Source organism: Gossypium hirsutum, chromosome D09 (genome assembly GCF_007990345.1).
Source record: "Gossypium hirsutum isolate 1008001.06 chromosome D09, Gossypium_hirsutum_v2.1, whole genome shotgun sequence".
Lineage (NCBI taxonomy): Eukaryota > Viridiplantae > Streptophyta > Magnoliopsida > Malvales > Malvaceae > Gossypium > Gossypium hirsutum.
Genome location: NC_053445.1, coordinates 43,274,545 through 43,296,023, shown reverse-complemented (window position 1 = coordinate 43,296,023; position 21,479 = coordinate 43,274,545). Strand labels below are relative to the sequence as shown.

Genomic DNA, 21,479 nt, shown 5'->3' with positions numbered 1-21,479 from the left:
CTAAGACTATTTAAGCATAACTTAAATTATTTAAAAATAATTATTAAATACAATCAAACCCATTTCATGATTAAAAAAACTAATTCTAAAACATATGATACACTAGCGTTTGGACATTAAGTAGAAGACTGTAACTTCCAATGGCCTAGCCAATTCGAAAAGTCTTTTAAAGTTAAAATCCCAAAAGGAAAAGGCCACGTCACTAGCTTCTCTACTTCCACGTCATCACTCACCTCTTACTTTTTCCATCCTTCTTCCCCGTACATTTTCCCAGAAAAAACCTACATCATTTTCATCCCTAAGAAAATAATAAAAAGTTGTCATTTTTCCTTCTCCCACCTCAGTTGACTCTTTTTCATTAAACATACTTCTAAAACTGTGAGTCGCCATGAATGCTCCGAGCAAGCTTGGAATAGCCCTTATTGTTATCTTCGCTACATGTCTTTTAGCTCTTTTCCTAGAACTGGTTTACGTCCTTTGGAGTAAACGAAGGTTTCGTCAACGCATCATCGTCAGCGGCGGCGCACGTTCCATTGACTCCAAGTTTTCGGATTCACCTTTTTACTCTGCTGCTCCCTCTAAGGAACTTCTTTACTTCTTTTGCTGGAAAAACCAACCAGCTCGTGTGGAACCTTCCTCTGGGGTGGTGTCTCCATCGCCGACGGAGGCTGCCACGGCGCCTGATTCAGAGGCAGCCGGTACAGATGATGACGACGAGCTAGCGAAGTGGCAGTCGTTGTACGGGCAGTCGAGGGTGTTGTATACGATAACAGAAGAGGAAAGAGAAGGAAACGACAGCGTCGAGAACTCCGCTGATCAGAGTGAAGCGAAAACCCAGAAGCGGGCTTGTTTCTCGGGCGGGACAGAATCAGCTGGTGACGTGGAGACTCCATTTTCGACGCCGTGCGCATCGCCTCCTTACTTCACACCCTCGCCTTCTCCTGATCGTGATTTTGGGGTTCTGATCTTTTCACCGGGAATTGACGAAGTAAGCTCGCCGGAAAATGACGTGTTGGCAGATGGAAAACTTGGGTTTGTGAGTTTAAGAATTGAAGGGTAGTGAGGTAAAGTCAGCCATATTTAGTGTTATAAAATATAATATATTCTAATTGACTCGTAATTTTCTAGTTGTCAGATTGAACAAATTTTGTGAATCCATCATTTTACTAATACACACCATCAATGCTTCCCGTTATTAAAGGCAAAACCAAAAGTAGGTGAAGGAACTAAAATAGGAGAGGTGAACATTAAAAGTGGGTACCTTTTGATTTTAAGACACTGCGAGAGCACATCGGTAAGGTAACCGTTGCTTGTGGGCCTCCGTCTACGTATCAGAGTTTCTAAAAACCACCACCCTCTTTATTTTATATTTAAAATCTCTTTCACACTTTTTAACATTTTTCTCCCACAATAATAATACAATTACATTTATTCAATTTTTGTTTTTGGGTAAATACTGTATTTTTTTAAAACACAAGTTACTTAATTGTTTCTGTTATATTATTTTATCGATATCATAAAATTGTAATTAGTTCGTGAATTATGCACTTCTGCTAAGACTATATAAGGACCACATGAAAGTCCAGAATAATTGATTTAAATCAGACTTTTATGTCAATTATCTTAAGATACGTAACTAAGTTAAAAAAAGTCGTGCATATAGCTCACGTGGTGATCTTATTAGTCTCTCATTGAATCTCTAAATTAATTCTATGAAATCACAGTTTCCTCCAACTTTCATACTCCTTTCTTCATCAAACCATCAATTTTTCCCCTTAGTTTCTATTTTTTTTTTGAATTGAACCCCACAAATTTATTTGAATTTAAGAAAGCGGAAAATCTATATTTTCTTTGGGCTACCCATTTTTATATATATTTGGGTCATCCAAAGCAAATTTTCCAGCATGCATATTCCTGTGAGATTAATCCTATATAAATAAAATTAGCTGAGCAATTATTACATTTTGTACAGTAAAATACTTAAGACTTCACAAACACACGTTTATTTATTTATTTTTATTTTTTAGAGTATAATAAAAATTTTAAAATTAATTAAAAATGAAAATATGATTATTTCTTAATCTGGATGTGAAAATAAAAATGGTTACACTCAATCTAGGAAAAAAAGAAAAAGAAAACACAATATTCAAACATGAAGCATAGCTTTGAAGTTGTTAATAAAAAAGGGAAAAGAAAATTCAAACATTTGCATGACTATTAACAATTCAAACATGATTGTTTCCAACTCCAAGTAGTTTTTTAAAAAGAAATGAATGAAGTTATATCTTAAAAGTTATTTTTAGGAAAATTAATTACATTTATGAATAAAAATGACAGTTATAAGTGATAATGAAGCTGTTTAAGTGGTATTTGATGCAATCAAAAGAGATTTGACTTTCTCCAAATGTCACCCTGCAATTGTTGAAAACAAACTTCAACCGTTGATTAGTCTTATAATTGTATATTTGGATTTTACATTCTATAAAAGTATACATTAATAATTGATTTTGATTAAAATTATGACATTAATGAATTTATTGTGATGACCAAAATTTTAAAAATTTAAAAATAAATTAATTAAAGTTGATCAAATTTTGTGCATGCTATTGCATCATGATTAAATTTAGAGAGAATTGTGTTTTGCATGATTCAGATCATGTTTCATCTTGTATATCAATGCATCTTACGGGTTTTCTTCGTAATTTTTCTATTAATTTAAATAAAAAATAATATATTTGTGTGTTGTTCATATTATGAGTTTTGTTTAAATTGCTATGTTATATGAAAAAAATTTATTTATGGTTATCATATTTATATTATTTTTTCCTAGCCTAACTTAACACGTTTCATTTATTTAGAAATATCATAAATTAACCAAATATTGGTTCCAAATTTAAATCCATTTTCTCAAGGGTAAGGAGGAGAATAGTAGATATGAGAAATTTCCAGGAATCAAGCGTTTTCAACTCATTTCTCTTTGCTCCTTTCGCCACCTTTTCATCTCCATTTTGCTACTTGAATTTGCATCATCTTACAATGACAACAGTACCGATATCAACTGAAACTCAATAGACAAGGTTTGTTTTTTTTTTATTTAAGAAAATGTTAAAAAAATATTCTAATTAAATTTAATAAAATATCATGTTTTAACCTTTTAATTAGTTAAAGATTAACAATAAATTGGATCAAACAGACACAGATATTACATTATCTTTTACTTCAACTCATTCTAAATTGAATCTATCAAGATGAGTGGACCATCAACCATCTTATAAAAATCTGTGTGGGCAAAGCTGGATTGGCCCATAGGATGGAGTGAGAAAAGAAGTAGAAAAAGAAATTTACAAAAAAAAGAAGACGAAGAAGAAAAAACTTAAATACTCATGTGGTCCTGGATTTTAGTAGGCTTTTTTCAATTTGATACTTATGTTTCTTTTTTCCAATGATAACTGTAACGTCTAAGTTTGTGACACGTGTAAATGAAGATACCATCACTAAAAATTTACATATATATTAAAATTTTTTAAAAATATAAAAAATTTTAATTTATGACTTGACTCTAGAAATATACTATTTTTCATTAGTGTCTAAAATTTTTAAGTTCAAATTGACACCTAAAGTACACTTGCTTCTAAATTTGGTACCTAAAGTAAAGACTAAGTATGCTCCTGTTATATTTTTTAAATTCATGGGGTTAAAACAAAAAGGTAGTGGCTTTTGTAAAAGAATAAGTATTTTCATTTTTATATATTTATTTCGGCTAATTTACCAAAAAAAGCCCATTTTTTTAAAAAATTATCAAAATGGGCCGGTTTTTTAATTATTTACCGGAATGGGCCATTTTTCGCAAAATCGCGTCCACGTCAACGTGATGTCAGGGTACGTGACAGGACATCGCGTCCACCTCAGCGCGACTTGCTGACGTGGACGCGATGTCATGCCACGTAGCTCGGTACCGGGGAACGCGATTTTGACGCTGATTTTACGTTTGGGTTTTTTGGCTTTTTAGGGTTTAGGGTGCAGGCTTTTTAAGGGTTAGGAGTCCCGGAAAAAAAATTTCGAGTTGACGTATCTGGTCAAATAGTGGGAAATCGCTTCTACCAGGATGTTATTTGAGAAGAAATTGTGAAATCGTGGCCTCGTAGACGCGATTTCGCTATAGTGGTCATGTAAGAAATAATTTTTTTTTGACGTTTTCTGAGCAAATAGTATAAAATCGCTGATACCAGGATGCTATATGAGAAGAAATTGTGAAATCGTGCCCTCATGGACGCGATTTCGCTACAGTTGGTCATGTAGGAAATAATTTTTTTTTGACGTTTCTGAGCAAATAGTGTTAAATCGCGCCCTCGTGGACGCGATTTTGCTACAGTAGCAAGTTTGGGCTGAGGCTATAAATTAGGCAGAAAATGTTCTTAGAATGCATAACTCACAGCAGAAACATTTTAGAGAGGCTAAGAAACTTAGAGTTTCAAAATGAGTGAACGTATTAGTGCTGTTATTTACTACGATGGTGAGGTTTGCCACACCGAGAATGGTGTTGTTTTTTTGTCGGAGAATACGGTGCGACTGTCATTTAGCCAAAACATAGATTTGACAGAACTCCGTAAAAGAATTAGGCGTAAAATCTTCGGAACGACGCCAATAAAAGTTCTGTCAATGACGTATCAATTTTGTTCTTCTGTTGATCCGATGACATATGACTCGTTCGACATAAAATGTGCTCGTAGCTTGGAGGCAATGGTGCAGACTCATCTTGCTAGCGGAGCAACTTATATTGAGTTATATGTACAATTTACGTCGCCAACTGATGTACTTCCGTCTGGTGTTCGAGATGTATACACGACCCCTGGCCGACACTCGGTTAGCGTGTTACAAAATATGGAACAGCCCATGTTCGGTAGCGGTGTCGAATACACATCCCCCCAAGACACTCTGTCGGTGGATGAGACATGTACATCGGTGGCTCGACGTTTGACGCTGGAAATACGAGCTGGGGAACTGCATCAAATTTTACTGGATGACAATCTACATCCAATTGGGGACGTTATCAAATGCCCAAAAGAAGGGATGACGTACTACCTACGACATCAACCGGTGAGAGGACGTCGTACACTGCAGATGATTGTGGGTTAGAAGGTGACTCCGATGTGGATCCACCTCGAGAGCCTGGGCCGGATGGTGCAGAGGTGGGATTATTTTCTAAACCGGAACCTATTCCAACAGAAGGTGAAGATGGTGATAGTAGTGCAGATGATGAAGAAAATCCACGATTCAGAGCATACTCACCCCCAGCCCACATGCATAATGTCGATCTGTCAAATGATGATGCGTTAGAGTTTCCAGATCTACCACACCGGGTACGCGATCGTACAAGTTCGGGGGTAGATCTCGGTGAACTTGAAGTTGGTAATCAGTTTACCAATAAGGATAGTTTTATAGGTGCTTTGAAACAGCATAGCATCAAAAACGGCGTTAATTACCATGTTGTTAAATCAAAATCTGATAAGTTTGAGGCGAAGTGTGCGGTGCAAGACGGCACATGTTCATGGAAAATCGTCGCCTCGTTAAGGAAGAGGACAGGGTTGTGGGAGATCAAAAAGTACAAAGGTCCACATACATGTGCTGCAGGTACAGTATTGAATGTGTCTGAATAATATTTTTATTTTCCAATGTTGCATTATTTAATGTACTCCCTCCCTCTGTAGGTGTTTCAGAAGATCATCTGAAAATGGATTCAGCTATGTTGGCTAGCTTGATACTGTTCACGATAAAAGCAGATCCTCGGACTTCAGTGTCGGTGATAATTGTCAATATCCGTAGCTAAATAGGGTACACGCCCTCTTACCGTAAGGCTTGGATAGCTAAGCAAAATGCATTGGAGAAGATGCATAGTAGGTGGGACGCCTCATATAATAAAATATGGCAATGGTGTCAGGTGGTACAGAGATACGTCCCAGGTGCCATCACAAACCTTGAAACGGAACATGCGTACTACAACGACCGATTGCTATGTGGATGCCAAGTGTTCAAACGCCTATTTTGGACCTTTAAGCAATGCCGAGACGCATTTCCCTACTGCAAGCCGTTGGTACAAATTGACGGTACCTTCATGTTCGGTAGGTACACTCATCGGCTATTGGTTACAGTGGCACAGGACGGCGATGGGAGAATTCTTCTAATTGCATATGCAATAACACCGGGGGAGTCGTCTGATGACTGGGATTTCTTTCTCTCTAGGTTAAGGAGGCATGTGTGCCCCCAACCTGATATTTGTGTTATTTCAGATCGGGGCGCCGGTATACTAGCTGCATTTGATCGAGAGGGAAGCTTGTGGCAACGTACACACCATAGATATTGCCTGAGACAAATTGCTTCGAACTACTACAGGCAATATCCATCTAAGACGGAACGACGACAAGTGACCAACATAGGTATTTACTGTATAACTGTATTATTTCATTTGTCAAATTGAATTAGTTTTATTGGTAGAAGCGGTATAAAATATTCACTATGTTCTTATATTGGTAGGGTATGAAATGAATAAAGATCATTTTCACGAGATGTTGGCAATTTTGCGATCCCAAAACGGAGAAGGGGCGGACTACCTTTGCAACATACGTTTCGAACAGTGGGCACAAGCATACGACGGAGGCCTACGATATGGCCATATGACGTCGAACCTGGCAGAATGCATAAATTCTGTTCCTAAAGGAACGCGCCATCTACCGATAACAGCGGTTGTGCGAGAGACATATTTCCGTTTGGCGACGTTATTTCCAAAGCGAGCAGCAACTTATGCAGGCCAGATGCAGGGTGGGCATGTATGGTGTAGTAAGATAGTTCAAGAAATTAACAAGGCGAAGGCGAGGGCAAACATCATGCACGCTGTGTGTCACGATCGAGACAATTTATGGTTTCGCGTGACGGAGTTCGACATACCGCACCAAGGTGTTGTTGGCGGGCAATATCATGTACACTTGCGAAACAGGACTTGTGACTGTGGGAAATTCGATGCACTTCGTTATCCATGCGCTCATGTTATTGCAGCCTGTCAAAAACTCCGTCTGGATCCGCTGAGTTATGTGGACGAAGTGTACAAATTAGAAAACATGTACAACGTATGGAGACACGTTTTCCCACCTGTCTCAGATGAACGTAAGTGGCCGCCCGTATCTCTTACTCCTTTTAAGCTGTTACCGGATAGAGAATTGCGTCACAAGCCGAAGGGTCAACCTTTCTCCACTAGAATACGGAACAATATGGATATCCGAGAAACAACCAGTCAACAGAAGTTGTGCGGATGGTGTAGGAACCCAGGCCATACAAGTCGATCATGCCCTAATCGCAATAGTTGAATGTAATTATAGAAAAAATTACCTTTTATTCAATTATTAATTGATAATTGTATTAATTGTTAGTAAAATTATCAAATTACTACAATTTCTTAATTGTTAGTACCAGTCAAAACATTTTACGAAATCCAACATTATGTAAAACTACAATTTCTTAAATGGTTAGTAAGATTATCAAATTTGCTGAGTTATGTTAGGGTTTTTACAGTAATTAAATTAGGTTAGGGTTAGGGATTTCAAATAAAATGATAAATCAGGGTAAGGGTTTTCAATTAAATTAGGTTAGGGTTATGGATTTTAATTAAGATAGGTTAGGGTTAGGGTTTTCATGTAAAATAGGTTAGGGTTAGGGTTTTTAACTAAATTAGGTTCGAGTTTTTAATTAAATTAGGTTAGGGTTAGGGATTTTAATTAAAATAGGTTAGGGTTAGGGTTTTCATGTAAAATAGGTTAGGGTTAGGGTTTTTAATTAAATTAAATTAGGTTAGGGTTTTTAATTAAATTAGGTTAGGGTTAGGGATTTTAATTAAAATAGGTTAGGGTTAGGGTTTTTAACTAAATTAGGTTAGGGTTTTTAATTAAATTAAAATAGGGTAAGGGTTTTTAATTAAATTAAATTAGGTTAGAGTTTTTAATTAAATTAGGTAAGGGTTAGGGATTTTAATTAAAATAGGTTAGGGTTAGGGTTTTCATGTAAAATAGGTTAGGGTTAGGGTTTTTAACTAAATTAGGTTAGGGTTTTTAATTAAATTAGGTTAGGGTTAGGGATTTTAATTAAAATAGGTTAGGGTTAGGGTTTTCATGTAAAATAGGTTAGGGTTAGGGTTTTAACTAAATTAGGTTAGGGTTTTTAATTAAATTAAAATATGGTAAGGGTTTTTAATTAAATTAAAATAGGGTAAGGGTTTTTAATTAAATTAAATTAGGTTAGGGTTTTTAATTAAATTAGGTTAGGGTTAGGGTTTTCATGTAAAATAGGTTAGGGTTAGGGTTTTTAACTAAATTAGGTTAGGGTTTTTAATTTAATTAAATTAGGTTAGGGTTTTTAATTAAATTAGGTTAGGGTTTTTAATTAAATTAAATTAAGTTAGGGTTTTTAATTAAGTTAAGTTCGGGTTTTAAATTAAATTAGGTTAGGGTAAGGGTTTTTAATTAAATTAAGTTAGGTTAGGGTTTTTAATTAAGTTAAGTTAGGAATTTTAATTAAATTAGGTTAGGGTTAGGGTTTTTAATCAAATAATGTCAAAATAACTCGGAAAAATTTCTATGTGTATTACATCGTCATAAACTTCTATTTCATTACATCAAATGATAAATTTTAACAGTAATCAATGTCTATGACCGGGGGATTCGGTTCCACGTGGCGGCCGTCGACGATTACGCGCTGGATTCCTCCTTCCTCTAGCTTCCGACGGCGGTTGTTCTTCCTCGATTGGTGATTGTTGTTCTTCCGGTTCGGCATCTGCTTGTTGGACTTGGGACGATGATCCACCTTCAAAGAATACTGTATGTGGAGGTGTTTGCATCATGAACGGCGACTGAGTTTGAAAGCCATGCGTTGCTGGCGATTGATAAAAAGGAGAGCTCCCCGACGGCCCCCCTTGTGACCCCTCCTGCGCCGATGGCCTAGTTATCGGTGGTCCGCTCGGCATTACAGGAAATGGAGCTGATCCGGGCATTTGGCTCCAACCTGCCATAGGATTCGGAAAAGGATACATGTACGGGTTAGGGTACATATAAGGGCTAGGAAACATACCTGGCATCATAGGGAAAGGCGATTGCATGGGTATCATCTGTTGAATTGCTGCGTCAGGTGACTGCGTCGGTGCTCTCGTTGGGACTGTGATTGCATGGCCGCTGATGATGAGCCGGGTGAATGTCTGGGCCTCGTTGATGGGCTGCCCTCGTAGTCTTGTCCCCTTGGATTTAGAGGCCCGCGCATTTCCCTTCCGACACGTATTTGCCGCTGCCTCTCCTCTGGCGTAAGTAAATACGGCTTCGCATGGATCCTAAACCATGGCATGTATTTTGAAACGCACGCTAACTCGGGAACAATGATTTGTTCCCGAGTAGGTAGATATTCATGCCGATTTCCCACATTTCCGTGTACTCTGACCAGTATCTAGGCCAATCCGTACCTAATAGCCGAAGGTCGATTTTGTGGTGCTCGTCAAACACCTCAGGGTCCGCAGGGATCGGTTGTCTACATCTAAACTGTCGTAGGACTCTATCTGTCTGGTGGGGCTCCACAGTTGCATAGTTGATCAACACCACTTTCACGTGCCAAGCGTCCGGATTTTGTAAAAACTCTTTCGGGATTACTGCCCAGATTGCCGGATCCTCGTATGGTGTCCATTGAAACTACATGAACATGATAGAAATATTACTTATATACATAATACTAAATAGTAAATACTAAATATCAATCCACTAGCGAATGTATAGAAATATCTATTTGCAATAATACTTACTTCTGTTTCCGACCGTTGGTCCAATAGAAGCCGTATATCTTCAAGTTCAGACGGTAATCCACGATAACTCGCCGGATGGTTCCACTTAATTAAATAAATTTTTAGCATACTTTTATTCTTACAAAATCTACATAACAATTTCAAAATTTAATATAAAATTTACCTCGTTACGAGTGGGAATGTATATGGGTGGTTCACTCGAGGACGTAGAAATGGAAAGCGAAACCGTGCCCATGATTGCAGTAGTGACAGGCATCCTCCGATTTTTGCTCTCCTCGGTTTGGTCGCCTCGCACATCTCCCGATATAATGTTGCCAAGACGGCAGACCCCCAACTAAATTCACCAGCTGCTCTAAAATCAACGAGTTTTAGCAGCCACCTTAGATGTACACGGCTCCGTGACGTGTCGGCCATGAGATAGCCTCCAATTATTTGAAGAATGTATGATCGAGCATATCGGATTCTTTTAATTTCGGTTGAATTTTCATTCAGATTTGGGAAGGTGGCACGTAACCAGCCCATGTCCACCTTACCTCCATCCATTTTATCCGGAACGGCACCCAAAAGCTCGTAGCACACCGCCTCCTAATTGCTAGATTGGGCAAACTCGGTCACTGGGTGCTCGTCCACCGGCAATCCCAAATGCAGATGGACATCTTCTAGAGTGATAGTGCACTCTCCACATGGAAGATGAAATGTGTGCGTCTTAGGTCTCCACCTCTCGATCAACGCACTGATCAATTTCGACTCCAACTTGCATCCCCGACCTACCGTCGCCACGTGCCAAAATCCTGCTTCCCGCAGGTAGTTCTTTACTAACGGTGATGGAGGAGCATGCATATTCCGAATATTGCATTCCAATACCCGATCTTTAGCCTTTTATAACAAAAAATAAATTAATAAATATCTAAAAATACATAAATAAAAATATCTTAAATAAAATTTAAAATTTAAAATTAATACTTACCATGTTCATTTGCTCTACCGATATGTGATTCCTATCAAGACGAATCAATGATCCGGCCATTGTTGAAAATATTAAAAATTTTAAAATTATTTGATCGTTTTTTGATCGTTGGGCACTGTTCACGCGCGCGGCCACATCAGCGCGACCTGCTGACGTGGAAGGAAATCGCTTCCTCAGGGACGCGATTTCCTTCCACGTCAGCAGGTCGCGCTGACGTGGACGCGATGTCCTGTCACGTACCCTGACATCGCGCTGACGTGGACGCAATTTCGCGAAAAATGGCTCATTCCGGTAAATAATTAAAAAACCGGCCCATTTCGGTAATTTTTTTAAAAAATGGGCTTTTTTTGGTAAATTAGCTATTTATTTCCTTACATTAGAAGATTTGTCAAAGCTTAGATACCAAATATACCATTATTTAAATTTTCTTTATATATTTATTTCTATTTTATATTTTTAATATTTATATACATATGATAAAAGAAAAATACTTGTTGTTTACAAAAAGATGACACATGGTGCCATGTGATTGGAGATCAATTTTTTTAATATTGTCTATTGAAATTTAGACTAGAAAAATATAATAGAGACATATTTTAGGAACCAAATTGGGAAGTGAGTATACCTTGAGTATTAAATTAAGGAAAAAAAGTTAATACCAAAATGAGAAAATAAATAAAAAATAAAAATCAGTAAACCGCCATTCTGGAATTCAATCTTAAGAAACAAGCTCTAAAACATGAAGGTAAAAGATGCGTTGCTGGAAATTGGGTGTAAAAAATGGAACAAAATTGACGGGGGTTTGTACCAATTCCCAGAAGTATATTATATTCCATATGTTTTGAGTACCCGGGAACCTTTAATAATCAATATTTTTAGTTTATAAGGTAGCAGATTGAAATAGGAACAACTATTTTTCAATGGGAATCTCAATATACCGTTCGCTTTAAATTACCAAATTACGTGCCCCATGGTGCCTTTGACTTTTCCAAAGGTTGAAATTATCAGCTTCTTACATCTTCTAATTCCAAATGTCACTTTGGATTAAGATCAACTCATCATCATCAAGCTAGAAAAGACAAACATAAAAAAAGAGTCACCAAAACTCATTATTTATTCACACAAACTGTAAGGCCATGAAATGAAAACAAAAATGAAGAATATAATCAAATCAAAACATATATATTCATCAGTGTATGCATCTCCTAATGGAACACCACTGGTTTATATATCAAGGTACAAAAGAATAAAGTGTGTGAATCCCTAAATGGAAATGTCCAATCGAAAGACTCGATATAGACCATGAATCAGAAATCCCAATCGCACTTGGTGGTGGAAAAGGTAGCATTGGCTGCGCTCAATGGAACCTTCAAGTCACAAGAAACCTTAGGCCTAAACCTGCCAGTCCTCACGCTTCCAACCTTGAACCTTATCCTCAAATACAGCTTCACATCAATGCTGTAAATAGTACTAGCCCTCTCTTCATTGAACTCCGCAGTTTCATCCGCACCAAGGAAAACCAGATGCTTGCCCTTGAATACAGGGTTCAAGAAACTAGTGTTCTTGTGTCCTTGATAAAACGAGGGCAAAGTTTGGGTATCGAAACGTTGGTCCTCGTAGTAAGCCCTAGCCTCGATCCGATCATAGTGTACGCCGATTCTCCTGTTGGGGTTGCGCACTGTGATATTGACAGCAAGGTCGTAATGCAAGGTGTTGTTGCCGTCCAGGTTGAACTCGTTGAGCGAGACGTCAGTCACATGGAACTTGACCTCGTTGGGGCGGAAGATGAGCCAGAAGATGAGAACTGCAAGGCCAATAATGATGACAAGGGTGATTATGATTTTCAACAGTAGCTTCAGGAGACAGCAGCCGCATCCGCAACCCGAGCTACGACGATGGCTGCGGTAATTCGCGGGAGCTGGTGGAACTGAGGGGCCATAGTAGGCTCCATTGAGATGAGCTTGTTTCTCCGCCATGTAAACTACAAAACCCCGAGAAAATCTGCTTGTTTTGGAAGCTGAGCTGAGAGAAGAAATGAATGGAAGAATATGAAAGATAGGGGAAGGTATTTATAGAGAGGCAAAAGAGTGGTCAATCGATTAGACGCGGTTGCTTTGTCAGTGTAGGCGCATTAAGACTTTGAAGGGCAAAGTCTCACACCCTAGGTTTTACGGGATTTATGTAATAAAATACAATGCCCCGCAACTTCCTTTTCAATCTTGTGTGTAATATATAAGCTTTGGGTTGGGGATGCTTGGAAACTTCCAACTTCCTTGTCTTTGACTTTAATGCTCCTGTTGAGAGGGTCAGGTAATTGTGGTGTTGAATAATAAGGGTATCTGAGATTGACGTGTACGGATTAAATTCATAGGTGTTGGGTTTGGGAGGGTAGGTTACGTAGTCCAAAGATGGGAAAGTTGAGGGCTGAGATTGAATAAAACCCATCTTCCTGAATTCAAACCCCACATTAGGTGAAGAAATTTCTTACATGATTTGGGTACTAATTTATCAACTCTACTTGTGAAAATTACCATCTCAGATTTATATAATACTTAATCCAACATTCTAGTTTAATTTCAGATAGCTTATTTGTTTCAATATTGATATTTATAATTACTCAATACTTTAAAATTTTAATATTACTTTATTTTAATTTAAACACATATATATTCTAAATATGTAATTTTCACATGCATGCGTTTGTGTTAAAATTTATAATTTATACCTAGCATCAAACATTATAAGATTATGAATATCCTTTCAGATTTTTTATCCCAAACATTAAGAAAACATCTCTTTCTAAGCCATGCTAGCAAGACCACGTGCAACTCTATTTCTTTTATCTTTATAATTTTTATAATTTTTAAAAGATTAAATCAAATTTTTGTAATTTTAAGAAGAGGTAAAGTTCAATTTTACATTTACTAATTTAAATTTTTTTAAAAAAATTTAAGAGCCTAAATAACAATTTTCCATTTTAAGGGGGACCGAGGCCCTTGCTAGCCCCCTAGATTCGCCTTTGCACATGCATCTTACTTTTAAATTTTTTTTTACCTAATCCAAAATAGTCTAAAGGCTTGTTCTCTATTACTGGTTTGTTAATTTTTAGTGATCTCCATTATTATTCAACATTAGGGTTGAAAGTAAAAATATTTTTTTTAAACATGGTAGTAGATAATAAAAAATTAGTTAAGTTAGATGATATTTAAATAATTTCTTATAATGATGCATGTAATATAAATTTAAAATAGTAATTAATATAAATTATTTGTAAAATTAATGGTGTATAAAATATTTTAAAGTTTTAAATATAATAAATAAGATTTAAATAATTTAATATAAAGAGATATGAAATATTTAAATAATTTAATATAAAGATACATAAAATATAAAATTAATCTATTTTTTTATACACTTATTAAATAGTTAATATAAATAATTTTTTTTTGATAATTTTATTTTTATGGGTAAACTAAATTCATGGTCACTTTTGTTTACCTCAGGTTACATTTCAATCACTTATGTTTGAAACATTACATTTTAGTCACTTACTGTAACACCCCCAACTCGAATCCGTCACCGGATTAGAGTTACGAGGCATTACAGATCAAAACCCAACTCAAATTTTTTTTTTAATAAATTATACTAACTCAACCACGAAATTTCATTTCATATATATATACATATATATATAAACACATAACCAATTAAAATCAAACATGCATCATAAATCAAATTACATAAACTAACCATGTCTCAAAATTTCAACCATATCATTATCATTTACCTAATAAAAATTTATTATCATTCAAATTCTTAAAACATTTCCAAACATATATGATTATATATCAAAATCCAAGCATATATCCAAACATTTATTTGTACACATATTTCATTTCAAGTTACTAACTATACTACATCTTACAACATAGGCAATTATTATACATCAATTTGAACAGCATTTATATACCAAACTAGATAGCATTTTCACACCAAAATTTAGACAGCATATATACAAAATTTGGACTGCATTTATACATCAAAATTTGACAGCATATACATATATAATTGGACTGCATTTATACATCAAAATTTGACAGCATATACATCAAAATTTGACAGCATATACATAAATAATTGGACTGCATTTTTACATCAAAATTTGACAGCATATACATTCATTTACTCTATCAATAAGCCAAACGTAATTAATCACCAACATTTACAAGCATACTTCAATTTATAAATCATCCCCTATATTCACTTAACTGCTAAATCCAACCAAATCATATATATTTCATATATAATACATAACCTAGACACTTAACTTAACATTATTTATCTTAATGAATATAACAACTTAATTACTTCAACCACATAATTACCGAAACACTTGAATGAAATCACCATGCACATATATATATATACATTACCATATAAATACTAACCATAAAATACTAATCCATGATTAAAGTATGCTTAAACCATAATTCAGCCCAAAACCGAACACAAACAAGAAAATTAAGCCATTTTCGCATGGCTTAATATTACATAATCTAAATTCAAGCATTTCAGCTACGCTATACATGCCATAAGATCGAATCGAACTCAAAAGAAAATTCCTATCTTAATAATCATTTTCGGCCAAAACATATAACAAATAAATAATTTAATTTATCACTTGTCATTTATATATTCTTGAATTTAACAACATTTAAATGCTTATCGACTTACCTCGGATGTCGTCGACTGCTAAATTGGCTACTCGACCACTTTTGTCTTTCCCCGATCCAAATTCAATTTCTTTAATTCTTGATCTAAAAATATTCAAATTAAGCTTATTCAAACACCATTCTATTCGATTTACCCTAAAAACACATGAATGGACAAATTACAATTTTGCCCTAAAATTTCACACTTTTTACAATTTAATCATTTTTGCTCACAACACAAAATACACAAATTTTGACTACACTCCTTAAGGGCCGAATATTCCTAGTGTCTATACAAGCTCAAGCATTTCATTTATTTCACATTATAGTCCTTCAAAAATTTATTTTCTCAATTTAGCCCTAATTACTCAAATTCACCAAAAATTCAAAGACAAAACATGTTAATCTAACAATTATATTTCATATTTCATCAACTAACATCATGAAACTCAAACATTCATCAATGGCACATTTCAAAATCATCAACAATTCACAAAATTAAGACATGAATTTTGAAGTATTCAAAGCAATGATCTCAAAAACGTAAAAATTATCAAAAAAACAAACAAAATTCATACCTCAATCAAGCTTGCAAGTGCCGAATATATTAAAGCTTTTAAACAATCTTCTTTGTTCTTAGTTTCGGCCAAAAGATGGAGAAATAATGCTTTAATTTTAATATATTAAACATACACTAACATTAATAATTAGTTTACTTTTTTATCCTTTATATAAATATATATATACATATATATATAAGGCTATACTTGTACTTTGCCACCCACTAACTATATTTTGGCCTTATTACATCATAAATCCTCCATTTAATAAAGACAACAACAATTTGGCACCTTTAGATTTAACCCTTAAATTTTTATTTTACGCGATTAAGCCATTTTCTTTAATCAATCTCTCAAACGACAAAATTAAAACACGAAAATTTCACACAATTAAATTCACACATCATAAACACAGAAAATAATATTAAAATATTTTTTCTAATTCGAATTTGTGGTCCCGAAACTACTGTTTCGATTAGGGTCAAAATTGGGCTGTTACACTTACGTTATTGTATTGTAACATTTTAGTCATTGAGCCGTTAATTATCGTTAACGGTGTAATGGTGAGCTAACGTAACACGTTAAATAATTATTTCAAACAAAAAATTTAGATTAAATTATATAATTGGTCCCCATATCTTTTTGTTTTGAGCAGTTTAATTTTTATCTTTTATGTTCTTTTAACTTCTTCTTTTTTTCTTTATTTTCAATTCTCTTTTTCTTCTCTCTCTATTTTTTTACCTTCTCTATTTCTTTTAACATAGCAAAAAGTCGAATTGGTAGTGAAGAAAGAAGCATAATATGGGTTTATGAGTTTTGGTTATAGGCAATGATGGCTTTCAACTTCCTACTTCTTTTTTCATTGTCAATTTGACTTCTTGATATGTTTAAAGAAATGGAGAAGGTAGAAAAATAAATGGAGAAACAGAAAAGAATGGAAAAAAAAAGTTTAAAGAACATAAAATAAAAAAATTAAATTGCTCAAAACAAAAAAAAATATGAAAATTGATTGTATAATTAAACCTAAAATTTTTGCTTAAAATGATAATTTAACATCACATCAGCTTACTGTTACACCGTTAACGACAATAATGACTTAGTAACTAAAATGTTACAACATAATAACGCATGTGACTAAAATATAACATTTTAAAAATAAATAACTAAAATATAATTTGAGGTAAATAAAAATGATCATGGGTGTAGTGTATCCTACTTTTATACGCAAAAACCAAAAGCTAAAAAATTTAAATCTTTACTTTTATATTTGAGTGAAAAATACTTTTTTGACCATATTTTAGGATTGATCGAAAGCTTGGTGATGATTGTGGCCCAATCACTTTCCTTGACTTATTGCGGTAGCCGTTGTTGTGGGCATGTTGGATAGCAGCTACTGTTGCCAGTTGCGCACTTGCAAGACCATCAACCTTTAATGCCCTTCGTAATTCGTGCAGTTGGCACGTAATAAGGGTCGTTCTAGCCCTTTTTGGGTTCTGTACCGTAGGATTTTAGTTGCAGTTTGTCAACATAAAACTCGGTTTTAAGCATAGAGTATGGAGGTGGCGTAGCCCAACGAGACTTGTTCCAAACGGAATCAAATCAAACTGTAACTTCCTAATTATTTATATTTATATAAGAATGCTATATTTGGGTTGTAATTGTATTTGATGAGTTTTATTAATTGGGTGTAATTAAAGCACTCTAATTATATTTTTTAATTTTTAAGGGGAATATCAGAATTAGAGCAATTATACATGTAATTACATTCAAATTTAATTTTAAAATATATAGTTTTTTTATACAAGTTATAAAAATTATATTATAAGCATGAACACGTATGAGTGTTTTGGATATTTATGGTAAAAAAATTCTTATATTATAAATCCTAAAAGATCATATTATAAAAATAATTTGTGTATTTTATAAAATTATAAAAAAAATATTGTTTAAATCCTAATTTTTTTTAAAGTTTATGACAATAAAGTTTATTCTAAAAAGTAATTTACATGTTATAAAAGTGTTATAATATATTTATTTATTAAAATTTATGGCCAAGAAGTATGGACATAACTTATTTATGTGCCCATGCTATTTTTTTATAAAAATAATATACTTATTAATAAAAATCGATATTTTTTTATCCTAACTTATTTATATATATAAAAAAACAACTTTCTATAGTTATGACAAAAAATTCTATTATTTATAAGAAGCTTTTTGAAAGTAAGTGGACAACTTATAAAATTGTATTTATAAAGGTTATATATTATAAATTATATATATTATGTTTTACTTAATTTACAAATAATAAAAAAATATATAACCAAACATTAGTTTTTCTCCAAATTAAGTTTATATAAATTTTTACAATTAAAGTTATATATTATTTGGATTGTGAACTCAAATATCTTAAGGTCGATACTAATTATGCAATTAGAAAATGTTTTCTTGCACTATAACGTAGGGTATGATATCATTTAAAAGAATGGTGTCAGACATAAGCATCATAGATACCTTGTGAACTCTTTAATTTGAGACATTTGAGACTTTGAAATATGATTGAGAAGATATTTGTTATTCTAAAAAATATTTCTCATATTAACATCACATTAGTATAGCATAAAAAACAAGGTCGGATCGTACTAGCGTGTTGCATATCTCATAACTCCAATCATATATGGAATTAATATATCCATACTTCGAAGAATATATGGAAAAATGAGATCTTAATAATTTTAAAGATGCAGGCTCAAATTTACATGATAATAAACTCGGTCAAGGATCAACAAATGATGATAATGAGCATATGTTAAATATTAAAGAGGAAATAACCCGAAAAAATTAGAACAATTAGATAAAATTGCATATGTTTATTGTTCTTATTATTTTTATTAGTAATCGTATTATCAATTACTTTTTTAGACTAACATGATAAATATAGTGATTTAATTTTAACTTTTGTTACTTGTTTAGAAATTATTTTTGTCATACTAATATTTTTTATAGTAATTAATATTTAAAAAAATATAAATTATTTTACTGTGTAATTACAATTTGTAATACCAAACAAGACAAATAATTACGATATAATTATGCTTTGTCAACCAAACACGTCTAAGAAATTACAATTTTTGTAATTATAAAAGAGTGTAATTACTACCTTAATAATTACACTTTCTTTCAATTACTCTATGTCGTCCAAACAAACCATAATTAATGGTATCACTGGTGATTGAAAGCTTCGTTTAATTAAAGTATTTTTCTACTAAACAATCATAGAATTGAGTTAAAAAAATTATATCCATTAAGATACTTAAAAGTTATTAAAAGTTGCATTTTAAAATTACTTTTATGAATTAATTGAGTCAAAGTTGATTTTAAAATTTAAATTAAAATTTTAAGTTTGAGTAAAAAATAAATAGTTCAAGTTAGATAATAAATGTACAATTTCGATTATTTGAATAACTTGAATAATTTAAATAATTAAATATAATTTAATCTTCATGTGTATAGTAATTTTTTTGGTAAAATAACTACACAATAATTCTTTGAGCAAGAGTGTCACTTGCTTGAATGGTAGGAGAAAGTATTAGCACCTCCCTTGCAATCTCCTCAAATATTTTTAGCCCTTGGTTTGTATCAAATGTCATTTTGGCTAAGCAATTAGCATTTTTATTGAGGTCCCTAGGAGAATCTTGAATGACCTAAAATCCTACGTTCACTGGAAGGTGATGAATATGTTTAATGAGGGCAAAGTTCAAACTCATCACAAAGGAATCTTGAATGAGCTTGACCACCTTCAAGTTATCTGTTTGAATCATCACACCATCATATCATCTATATTGGAAGAGAGCCAATCCATCAACAATACCCCACAATTCAACATCTAAGACTGATCATTCGCCCAAATATTTGTTATATCCCATAATCCACTCTCCATTTCCATTTTTTATGACTCCCCCCACAGCAACATTTCCAGAAACAACTTGAGCAGCCCCATTAGTGCAGAGACTGATCCAATTTTTTGGTACTTGGGCTATTGAAATTAGATCCTTTTGTCTAGAAACGTCCCTATGAAAAGAAGCAAATTGTTTTGCCCATATATATATATATATGATATCTTAACTATCTCACCTATATTCCAGGAGGCGCCTTGAAAAAGAAAAAAATTATGGTTTTTCCAAATTCGCCTAGTAAACCAAATAAACACAACCAATTTACCTCACCGACAACTGATTTAGCAACGTTTTGCAACTTTCCATGGTATATTCCACTGCGCATCCCTTGGTTTCCATGACCTTTCCCGAATATGCCAATAAGCACTTTTGAGAGAGAAGATATCATTTGAAGTTCGAGCCCAAATAATCGTATCATAATTTGTAGATAGGTAAGGTGGGGGAATACCCAAAATACGTCTATTTACTTTGGTAACCATAGACGAAAATTATCCAAATTCCAAGAACTTTATACATGAATTTTGATTTTGTGCAATTTTATACACGGAATTTTGATTTAATCAAATTCTCACAAATTATTAGCACATTTATTGATATACCGTCATTTTATGTCTATATATTACATACACATATAGTTATATTTATCAAATATAAAAATAAATAAATTATTTTTTTAAATGTGTGTGATTGGATTAAAATTAAAGTTTTATGTATGCAATTGAACTACAATATTAAAAGTTACCTGTATATAATTACACAGAATCAAAGTCCATTGAATCAAAGTTTTATGTATCAAATTGTACATTAAATCAAAGTTCATGTATAATTTTAATATTTTTCCCTATAAATATCGATAGTAATTGGATGTATAATAAAATTTTAAATATTCGGCACTATCCAATCTATTAATTTTTAAATATATATATTACATAGTTGAATATTAAATTTATTATTTGGTATTGATTTAAAATACACCTGAACACTAAAAAATGAATATATAATTTACTTAAATTCATTAGTGAAGTTTAAGCTATCCATAACAATAAAAATTAAATTTGAATATTCAGATGGAACGGCTAGCTATATATTGAATAGCAGTAATAAAAAAAATGAATGAAATTTATTAAATCATTTGAAACCTATAATGATTTAAAATTTCTTTTAATAAAAGTAAAATTATAATTTTTAAAATAAAAATATATTGATTTAGTTATTAATTAATATTTTTAGAGGTACACTATTAGTGAAATTTTTTGACTCCATAAAGAGTTAGGGGTTGACAATTGTTATATAAGAGTATAGTAAAATATTAGAAAAAAATAAATATTTAAAAAAAGAGACACATGACAATATTTTAAAGATAGCTGTGAAATAAAAATAAAAAAAAAAACATTGCGAATATATTTTTATTAGTATTATTATGGTTTATAATATTATTTAATATATAATTTCTAATGA

General features: G+C 33.1%; 2 protein-coding genes across 2 annotated transcripts; one reads left to right on the top strand and one right to left on the bottom strand.

Annotated features, from left to right (window-relative positions):
• Nucleotides 1-1,113, top strand: LOC107892521 (uncharacterized). Its single transcript, XM_041100777.1, has one exon. The coding sequence runs from the start codon at nt 389-391 to the stop codon at nt 1,058-1,060; it is 672 nt and encodes a 223-aa protein (XP_040956711.1). The 5' UTR covers nt 1-388; the 3' UTR covers nt 1,061-1,113.
• A 10,765-nt stretch (nt 1,114-11,878) lies between these two features.
• LOC107891180 (NDR1/HIN1-like protein 10) lies at nt 11,879-12,991 on the bottom strand. The gene has a single exon (XM_016815882.2). The coding sequence runs from the start codon at nt 12,767-12,769 to the stop codon at nt 12,101-12,103; it is 669 nt and encodes a 222-aa protein (XP_016671371.1). The 5' UTR covers nt 12,770-12,991; the 3' UTR covers nt 11,879-12,100.
• Nucleotides 12,992-21,479: the final 8,488 nt, after the last annotated feature.